Source organism: Bombus impatiens, unplaced genomic scaffold, assembly GCF_000188095.3.
Source record: "Bombus impatiens unplaced genomic scaffold, BIMP_2.2 scf_0478, whole genome shotgun sequence".
Classification (NCBI taxonomy): domain Eukaryota; kingdom Metazoa; phylum Arthropoda; class Insecta; order Hymenoptera; family Apidae; genus Bombus; species Bombus impatiens.
Window position 1 is genome coordinate 730,497 of NT_176897.1, and position 10,769 is coordinate 741,265.

The following is a 10,769-nucleotide window of genomic DNA, read 5'->3' on the forward strand; positions in this document are numbered from 1 at the left end:
CGGAAACTAGAATTCAGGTCGAGTTCGGCGATATTTCGCGACGACGAACGAACGCTAGAAATCGATGCCGCGTTCGCGACGTTTCTACGAAGGTAACGAGTACTCGGGACAGCGATCGGGAATGGTGCAAAGGAGAAGTCGCGCGTTTTTCGAGGAACGCGTGACGTCGTTATTAATACTCGTAACACCAGTTGCACAATATTCATAACGCGCGATAAAAACGGCAATTTCGCGTTTCGGTCGGGTGTACGAAAAAATGTCGCTCGCAAAGGACGATTGCTTTCTAACCTAATTTTTATTTACACGCTATCGCGGAACACCTTGGCGACCAACGCGTCTTTCAGTACGGTGGTTGGAAAATCCTCTCGCGTTTTTCTTTAGTCCTCGGTATGCTCACGCGGGATGCTCACCCTCCGAGCAGAGATATAACCTCTTTGACGGCAAAGTAATAACGTTTCAAACTTTCGTGCGGTGATACGCAGCGACGTGGGGGGCAGAGGACAAATTAAATTCGTTATCGAGTCGGTAAGCAAGAACGGGCGAGTCAAACGAGAAAACTAGTCTGTACGAAAAACAACCTTTGTCGTTCGTAGCTTCGCATTTTTAACGATATAAAAACGAAATCGTAATTTTAACCTAACATATAAAAATATATATATATATATTTTTTTTTTCGCGCGCACGAACGAAAAGAGTTAACGACGATTGGTACAAAAAAACTGGTTATAGATCATCGATATACGTAGCTCGAAATCAGTAATTCAAATTATTACGAAACGCGTTCTGGCAACAGCATCGTTGCAAGAGCCAACGATGCAGTCGACGTATTTTTTTTTCCTTTCGTTTTTCATATCTCGCTGCGCGATTCGTCCCTGGAGACACGTCGTCGACGCACGACGGCGAAATAACAAGATCGGAAGCGAATTACGAAGAATACGTCGAAAATCGAACGTCGTGGCAGAATCGAAGAGACGAAAGAATCACGACGTAGCGTAGAAAGTAGATAAATCCGCGAGAAAACGTGGATCGGTTGGATCTAAAATGCGAAAAAAGAAGGACGAGCAAGCCTTTCACGAATAGAGCGCCAGTTGTTTCTTCGTGTCGCATCCTATTACGTTCGGTGGTACGGATCCACGTTTGTTTTCATTTAGACGTAACAGAAGCGAGTTACGTTGTGAAAGCGTTCGCATAACGCTCGGAATAAAACGAGCGCCGGTATGTACGAACGGATGTTAAGTCAGAGCCGTGGATCTGTCCACGGCGGAGAAAGTAAGCCGTTTCCTCTTCCTGGTTCGCGTGCATCGATTTTTCCTCGATACGTTCATTGATAATCCGCGACAACGACACCGGCGTGAAATTTCGCTCCGTTTGTTCCTTTCATCTTTTCGTTCGATCGCCGCCTTGTTTCGTCCAAATTTCCTAAGGGAAAACGTGCAAGCCGAAATACGCGCGCGATTCGCTCAAAGTCACCTCGAACCTCGAGCAACGGAACGTGTCGCTTTCGTCGCGTCTTTCCGTGTAACGTCGTCCGACCCACGAACGATATAACGATCCGCTGGGGGTAGCCACCCACGCGATAATCAAACAGTCAAGAAATTCTACCGAATGTCCAAATCGGACAAATTGCGAATGTAAACGACTAAATAAAAAACAAAAAAAAAAAAAAAACGTCCGACCGACGAGAACAGACTGAACGCGCCGCGTAGTCCGGATCGATCGATAAACGCGCCGCGTCTTCGACGTTTGAAAAATCGTCGAATCTTCGTACCATCGCCTTGGATCTTTCCCGTCTCGCCATTTACGAGTCCACCGGTCGATCCGATGGAACCGTATCTAATGGCACGCGTTGTTTTTACGCGTACACGGCCGAAGCCTCGGGCGATATGGTAAAGTTAGTCTATTGGGAAAACGGCGCATCCCGTAACTATGGAGAACCACGACGCGCGGACGATGACAGAGAAAGTGGTCGGGGATAAAACGACACAGATACCTTCTGATTTTCAATGTATTATTATCAGCACATGATAGTTTCGCATCCATCTCACAAAGTAAGAATCAGACAAAACGTCAACAATCATAAATAAGAAACAAAAAAAAAAAAAAAAAAAAGAGAGAAACGGACGTTACAGGCCGCCGGAGAGCCGCGTTATCCGCGGCGTTCTAAAAGTCAGCTTCTAACGCGTCAAAAGAGCAGTAATTCGTTCGTGTAATATAATTCGTAATACGGAGGCGACTCAACGCGAGTAATCGTTACGATATTAGAAATTATCACAACGTTAATATCTGCCGGGTGTTTTTCGCGCGACTCCTGCATGGAAAAAGAAGGAAAACGACGCTTAAACGAGAATAAGGCCGAACGGTCCAAGGTAAGAGGGGAATAAAGAAAGAATGAAAGAAAGGAAGGAACGCGACAACAATTTTTTACCGCGCGTGGCGTGGCGACCATCGTCGTCGACCGCGTGTCGTCGACCGCGTCGTCCGACGTACGCGCGAGAGAGACGCGCGCCTTTTACCTCGAACTCTGCGGAGAGTCTTGAGAATTTCCACCGGACTTCGGAAGCACAAAGAGCGGCGCGATGCCTGTCGCGTTACAAAAGACCGGACCGGACTAACAAAACGCGTTAGAAACGCCCGTTCCTACGAAAACTGGTTATTCGAATTCGAAGGACTCCTTTTGTTCGCAGGGAAGAACGTGACAGCGCGAAATCGGCCGGTGAAATCACGTACCCCCGCGACGTTCTCGGCCCGACTCAGACCTCCGCATACCTAGGTCTCCGACGCGTATTTCGCGATCGGGACACGAGCCATCCATCGAACGAACCGCTCGATGGTTGGACCATGGACTTCGAGGCGAACGATAACACGCTCGTTTCGCTCGCGTGTCCGGACTCGGCCGGCTGGAATAAATTAAAAGAACATCCACGACGCGAAAGAAGAAGAACGCGAACAGGCAGAACCGCGAAGGGATTTGCGCGGGTAGAACGAAGCGACGCGGCGCGCGGATCGCCGAACGGCGTGCGTCTTTTTAAATAAAAATTTGTCTCCTCGTCGACGTACGTTGAAAAAATAGCGTAGGACGCGCGTCGATCGGCGACTCGCGCCTGTTTCTCTCTGCCGCCTAAAAACGAAATCGGCCAGCTCGCAGCGAGACTCGGGAACAACGCGACGCGACGATCGTAGGAAAATCGGAGAAGAATACCGCGGCGAAGAGCGCGATGGAAAAGAAGCAGGAACGGAATGATCGTAGAGGAGGAAAGATCGCGGGGGGCAACGACGGAGTTACGGGCTCTCGATTAGCAGTTTCGTTCGACGTCGATCAATCGCGCTTACTCGCGTTGGTCGGGCAATTTTTTACACCGTTCGATAGACGATTTGCGTTATCGCGGGAAATAGCAGGTAGAGTGCGACGGAACTCCGACGCGTACAATTATCCAGCGCGTGGTTAAGTAATATTGGTTTTTCCGTTAAGTAATAGGTTACCGCGTCGCTCTGTAACGTCCGTAAAATATCGCCGTTGCAGCGTCCGATCGGATCAAACTGTATCGAGTAATTCACTTTCCGAGCTTACAACTTCGACTTGGCGACTTACACGCGAGCCCGTAATATCCATGACAAAGTAGAAAAAGTAGGGAATCGTGGACAGTGATCGTAGCGATACGCGCGTTAGCGAGAAACAAGCGTAGGCGCGAATACTGTTGGTTCGTTTTATCGAGAACGTCGAAGATATGCAAACTATGAAACGCGAGTCGAGCTAAAATAAAATTGCAGCGCGAGAACGATGAAACGGTTAAAATTAGCCGAGAGCTATCTCGCTCTGGAAGCTCGTATAAAATAGAGACGAGAAACAAAGAGGCTAGACTCTCTTCTTTAGAGCGAAAGCTTTTGATTTTTACGCGCGCGATTGCTACCATCGCGCTTGTCTTAATCGTTACTTTTTCTGCTTCGTTTCTTTGCTCGGTTCGTTAGTCTACTGGCGAAATGGAGCGGCTGGTCGCGAGGCGCCGCACGCGTAGCGAACAAGGAGCAACGTTTCCGTCGTTCTTCTCCTCTTTCTTCTTCTCCTCTGGCCGTCTTCTCGACGGCTTCCTCGTTCCTCCTTGCGTACTGCGATTATTCTCCCGCTGTCTTTCTCTCCGTCTCTCTACGAGTCTCATTCGCGCTCGACGTATTCAGGCACGCTTATGTACGCGAAACGTTGTCGTCTTCTCGCTTCTAGCCGTTGTTCTTCGTAGACGGCGCTCGACGAACATTCGCCGACGCCGTCCGGCGCTCCGGTACGCTGGCAGCAGTTACAGGTAATTCGAGCAGTGATCGAGGGAGAGGACGAACGTATACAACACCAGCCATTTACCTACGTAACGATTACTACCGCTCTATATACAACGAATCGCTAACGCGGTCACCGATCGCACCGGATAACCAAAAAAAAAAAAAAAAAAAAATCAAACTCCGGCTTTCTTCTTCGTCTTTCCTCCTTCCTTTCTTCCTTCCATGCGTTTCTTTCCCCTGTTTTCGCTTCGTATCTCTGGCTTAACGGGACAGCGGAAAAGGTACGAGGACGAGAATACGACAATTATAGAGTAATATCACGGAAAACTGTCCAGCCTCGAAAATTAAATAATGTGGCACTTGATGAATCTCGTTTCTCCGATTCCAAGTGTCTCTCGTACAATGGAATCTCCTCTCGCGACAGCGAGCAGGAAACGACGCTCTTTTCTCTCTCTCTCTCTCTCTCTCTCTCTCTCTCTCGCTCTCTCATACACGCAACATACAAGCACGCATACGCAAACGGCCGCGCGAACGAGTGCAAAAAAAAGAAACAAGAAGAAAAAGAAAGGAGCCGGCATAAAGGCTACAAAGTACAGACCCGTCGCGACAAAATTCAGTTCGCGAGAATATATTAGACGGAAATACGTACTACAAAGTGGAGTTAAATCCATGAATAAAAATAAATACATCATCGAAACACCGACGGAGACGTCCGACGCGGAATCCGTTCGGTTCCAGCGAACCAACTGAACGACAGAACGCTATATATTTGTATATCTATATCTATATATATATATATATATATATCTATATATATATACACACACACGCACACATACACATATATAGATATACATATGTGCGTGTATATATATATGAACATACGTACATACGAAACGCTTGTACCTTAAACGATAGAAAAACTCGACGAAAAGAAAAAGTATAGCCGAAACGAATCGTTCGAAAATGTTTTTGTACGTTAGCGCGCGTGCAGCGGATCTACGCTCGCGAGACTCGCGCCTTTTCTCTTACTTTATTTTTTAAACGTTGCCCGACGTCGAGTATCCCTCTCGAGGATCGAAACGAACGCGCGTGATTTCGGTCGTGGTTTTACAATATACTGCGCGGTCGTCTACGCGAACGACAAAGGAACCGTGAACACAGGTAGCAAAAAAGAGAAGCGTTAGTGCACGCGCATTGTTCGACGCTACTCGACATCGAACGGTTAAAACGTTACGCATTGAGCGCCGATCGCGTTTCGTCGTATTTTCCTCTTTCTTTGTCTCTCTGTCCGTCCGTCCGTCTGTCTCTCTCTCTCTCTTTTTCCTTCTTCTCGCACATCGATGCGCGCTCTCTGACGCGCTATCATCTCCGATCTCTGTCTTCGTTCAATTACGAGAACAACGCTTTCCGATTTCCTCTCGAAGCACGGTCGACGAGAAGAAAATTGAAAAATAAAAGAAAGGAAAAGAAGAAAGGAAAAAGAGGAATCATTTTGTATTGTGCTTCGACTTGGCGGAAGAGAATACGCGTCGCGTGGTCGACGAGTTGCGTGCACCCGTGCCGGCCGGTTTTCATCGACCAAGCGTCCTGTACGACTCGAAGCGTTTCGTCCCGTTTCGATTACCACGGACCGCGAAATTAGTCGCATAAATTTAGATTCGACATATAAAAAGAAAGATTTAGCAAGGTTTGAGCGCAAAGGACGATCGATCTGGTTACCGGTACGACGTACGAGAAGCGTAAAGCGCCGAACGCCGATAGGGCGGATAGGCGACCGAAACGAATAATTTAGATAGGAGATGCAGGTGCACCGGCGTTAGTCCATCGTCGCCGCGTTCACCGTCCTCTCGACGATTCCCTCGTCCAGCTTCGTTGTCCTCGCAACTACCGGGGCTCGTAGGCCTCGTAGACGAGCTCTGGCACCAGGGCCAGCGAAAACGTAGCGCTGGCCTGTCTCGCGTACTGTCTTCTCGCCGCCATAGCTTCGTGTTACCTATTATTCTCTTCCATCACCACCTGCTTGAACACACCCGCGGGCATCTGACTTTTGATCTCGTGGCTACCGAGCGCGGTCGTCCCGTCTTTCGCTATGAATAGCTGGAGTCCGGTTGCTGCGAACATCGATAATCGGAAACATTAGACGCAACGCATTAGACGTACGACGTTAAGAAAAGAAAAAAATAAAGTAGTCGATAGCTTTTTTCTCCGTAGACGCGATTACGCGCTGTTTGTATCGCGTCTCGTTGACGTCGAAAAACAAATTACGTTTAATCGACCACTTATAACTTTTTATATCGCGTCTCAACGAGACCGTTCGTATTCGTCGATGAAAGGGAAAGAACGGGCTCGAGTACGAAATAGAACAGAGGGTGTACAGCGACGTACTCTCGGAACTCTCGAGATCCGTCTGCTCCAAGTTCGTTGCCTTGATCAGTTCGTCGATCAGGGAATCCGGGTTTGGCCTGGTCACTTCGACCCTGCACAGGATGGGATTTCCCGCGCCGTCTTCCGCTTTTTTCCTACGCTCCAACGCCGCCTTTGCTCGGTCCAGAGATCCCGTTTCGCTGAGACCGGAACCACCGGAAGGATTTCTAGGGAACAAACGAATCCACGATTACCATACACCGTTTTTCTCTTCCTTCTCGATCTTCCAATTTCTACCGTTTCGAGCACTGGCACGGAATAGTGCACGCGTCTCTTCTTTCCGTTTCCTCTTGGATTTTCCAAGAAGCAAATCGCCGCAAAGGACATGGTCGTTGGTCGAACGAACGACAAAAAAGAGGGGGAAAAAAAAAAGGAAGAAAACACGAACATGTGGCCATGAAACGTATCGAGACAAAGTTGATAAATATTTATCGTTGCTCCTAAGAAACGCGGTCCTTGGGTCTTTACAATTTTACGACAGCGTCGGCTTTCGCGTAACGACGATTCCGTGCCAGCGCTCGTCTTCCTCGCGGGATAATTGGGCGCGAATGATTTCCACGACCACGCCTCGTGCAAAAACATCGTCGCGTTCGATACAAAGATCAAGGAACACGCTGTTTTGTCGCTATCGACGCTAACGAAACAAAAGCAAAGGTCAATAAGCGAGTGGTCGGTTCTCGAAGGCGTCTCGTAACGATCGAATACGGTAGACGTTTTGGGACGAGGCTGAGATAGATGAGAGCAAGCGAAACAGGAAGGTGTGTGTCAAGCGGCGAGATTGCTAATTTTTCTGATCGAATATGTGCCAAGGCGAGTATGCTGGGTTCGCATGCAACGAGCCAACCGTCACCAGATCGACGTTACGTTACGAGTGGAACCGGCGAATCGAGCCAGCCCTGTCCAAATTCGCCGCTCTTACGCCGTCTTTGCTTTTCGCCGAAGTAACTTGCAAAAGCGACCGGAGTAGTTGACAAATTCACCGCTCGGTATAAATCTTATAGACGTGACATATTAAATATTCTAAATGTCAGAGATTTGTTACAAGGTGAAATCTGGTTACGGACAGATCCGAGTTACGCAAGTGCTCGACTCTTCGCGCTTGCACTTTTTCCTCGGCAAAACTTCGAAATATCGTAATTGTGGCGAAAGAAAACGAATGGCCGATAGTTTCGCGCGAGATATGTAACTCGAGCGGTTCTTTCCATCGCGGAAAAAGCGATCGATCGATCGGGATTAATAGGCGACTTTATCTTGGTCTAATGAAATTACGCTTTTATATCGTTCACAACTGATAAAAAATATGCGTGCAAAAAAGTGATTACAAGTATCGGTAGCGTGGAATCGATCGAGAAACCATTTTCTCGATCGAAGCGCAACGGATAGAGAGAGAGAGAGAGAGCAACGCGTTCGGAACTTGCCAAAGCTCGTTCGCTTTTTAAATTCGATCGAATTTAAGAAATATTCTCGGATAATTTTTCTAATAGTTCTAGAAGTTTCGCATACGGACACGTGGAGACATCGACGTAATACGTTTGCATATATTTCTACGCAGTCATTCAACGTCGATCGTGAAAACGTAAAAAATTCAACCAGACTGTCAGCTTGGCGTTTTTTTTTTTTTCTGTAACGATTGAATTAAACTCATTAAGTATCGCATAAATCGAGTTTACGTAATTGTTTTCCTCGTATTCGTCCGGAATCTCGCTGAATCATGACTTTATGAAGAAGTACGTGACACTGGTATGTCATTTTGTACGTTTAGCCCGCTCCTTTGTGGAACAGCGGCTAAAACATCGTAATTCCGATACTCGAAACACGCTTCGACTTTCGCAACCTCGTCGCGGAACGAAGGACGGGCACGCCAGTTCCGATTCCGACTCGGGCGTCGTCTGTATCCACGTGTCCGCGAGTCGCGACGAAAGTGCAAAGCGAGAAAGAGAGAGAGAGAGAGAAAGACAATACATACAGAGACCAGACAAAATGAGAAAAGAAAAGAAAAACGAAGAGAATTAAGACGAAAGCATGGACTGACGGTGGGGTTATGCTGTTTCGGTGCTGGGAGCTCGGTGGAGCGACTTCCGGTACCCCTAAGGAGGACTCTTCGGAGTCCGCTGGGCTGGTGGCGACCGTAGCCAGCTTGCCCCCCGCCCCGTCCAGCAACTTCCGGTGACTTCCGCCAATACCCCTGCAAGGATTCACAAAGCCATCCAAACTGCAAGGAAAGCTACACCTCCTCTCATCCTTCGTTCAAGTTACTCGCTTCGTTCCCCTATTTTCTTTCGTTTCCCCTTTTTCCCTGTACACCCGTTCCACCTCCTCGGTGTCTCTTCGATGCACGTCGCGCACGCTTCCACGGTCGCAGCTGCCTTTTCTTCGAAAATCGTTCGTCGTCCGACCGATTGCGTCGTCGGTTTCGTCGTAGCTGTCGTTTGAAACGAGTCGAGAGTAGCCCGTCGATCGTGGAAGCGTTCGACGAAATACACGTTCGACGCAGCTTGTCGAAATTGCTCGATCGCTCGAGATCGTCGTGTTTGCTTTATCAACGGATCGTTTATGACGTTTTCCAACCATCGTCTATCGCGCAACTGTATCCGACGCATCGGATACGTGAGTCGTTATCCATCTTTCGGCCGACCGACGTTCTTCGTTCTCTGGAATTAGTAAACACCGAAAAGCAGAAATTTCGAAGCAAACGGTCCCTTCGAGCGCGTTCAACGAAACGCTGTTCCAACATCCTCCTTCTAGCACGTACGTCGTGTTCAGGTACAGTCGCGCCTTCCGTAAACTTTTACGCGCGAGAGATCAGAGAGAACGTCTTACGATTATACGATACTAAAGTCGCGGTTAACGAACAGGCTCGTTCGAATCGAATCGTCGAATTTTAGCATCCGTAGAGGGAAACTCGGGCGATCGAGGAAGCAAAGCGAAAGCCGGTGTCGCAGCGAGTGTATCTAACGTGTTTGTCCGATGCCTCGTCGATAACGATGTTAAAAATCCTATGGATCGGAATGCCTGTGACGTTGAGTGTCGTTAATTTCGAGCATCGTTTCGAGGAAACGTAACGATAGAATAGGAAAAATATTGCCGAGAAAAAAGAACCTAACGCGTATACGTTAAAAATACGCGACCAGAGTTTACGTAAAAATATAATTACGATAAATTATAAAAAGAACAAAAAAAACTGACGCGTGTGCTCGTGACCGAAAAAATTAAGAAAAACGCAGGGAGAAAAGAACCGCCAGTTCTTGTTCCGTAACCCGAGATGCTACGACGTACGATTCGGATTTCGACGAGTCGCGTCAACTTTTAAACGAACGATATCTAACGCCAGACATCGTCGATTCAAAAGAACGTACTCGTCCATCCAGAAATCGAGTTGACCCGCTCGACGACTACCGCGGGTTGCTCGCGCGAAACCTATCGAACTACGCTACGCCGGTTAAACGCAGAAGAACGAGCAGAGGGAGTGACAAAACGCAGATCGAACGCAGAAAATCATCGAACGGAAGGACAGGGGGATTTAATTAAAAACAATTATAAGAGAGAAAGTCGCTGATGAATGAAACCTACCTGAGGGTCTGAGCGGTCGTCGCGGAACGTAGCGAGGCTCTGGGGTTATCGGGCCTATGAAGGGGATCGGGAGAGGATACGGCTCTGGCCTGGTCAGCTAACCGCAAAACCGGGCTGATCTTGCCTTTCTCGATGCAGTCGCAGGTTTTCGAGATACCTCTCCAACCTGGATGACCGATTCTCGGTTTCGCGGTCGGCACGATCACGCTGTTCCATCGATCGTTCCGATCGTCCGTCGGCGAATTCATCGCGTTACGTTCGTTTCGCGCGTCGAAGCTATTCCTCTCGACGTTTTTTCGCAAGTGCCGCGGAACGTCCTGTGGTCCAGGCACTTTGAACACGCCAGCGTCGTTACCGACGGTTTCGTTAAGGCGACTGTTGTCGCTCGAAGCGACGCCGTTCTTCCATCGATTCGTTTCGCTTTGGTCGTTCGATAGAGGAACGGCTGCTATGCTCGATCTTAGAGGATTGCGCGCGATCGATTTTCCCTCGCGCGACGAAAG

General features: G+C 48.3%; 1 protein-coding gene across 7 annotated transcripts in view; it reads right to left on the reverse strand.

Moving 5' to 3' along the window:
* Positions 1 to 5,644: 5,644 nt before the first annotated feature.
* The window catches only part of LOC100741629 (protein FAM102B), a 52,761-nt gene continuing 47,636 nt past the window's right edge, over positions 5,645 to 10,769 (reverse strand). For 5 of the 7 annotated variants that reach the window (XM_024368796.2, XM_024368799.2, XM_024368798.2 and 2 more), the window contains 4 exons: positions 10,267 to 10,769; positions 8,729 to 8,881; positions 6,658 to 6,863; positions 5,645 to 6,383 (listed from right to left, as the gene is read on the reverse strand). In XM_024368796.2, coding sequence (XP_024224564.1) covers positions 6,262 to 6,383; positions 6,658 to 6,863; positions 8,729 to 8,881; positions 10,267 to 10,769 — 984 coding nt within the window. In that variant the 3' untranslated portion in view covers positions 5,645 to 6,261. The remainder of the gene's footprint in view (positions 6,384 to 6,657; positions 6,864 to 8,728; positions 8,882 to 10,266) is intronic. The other 2 variants (XM_024368804.1, XM_024368803.1) reach the window with 2 other exon arrangements.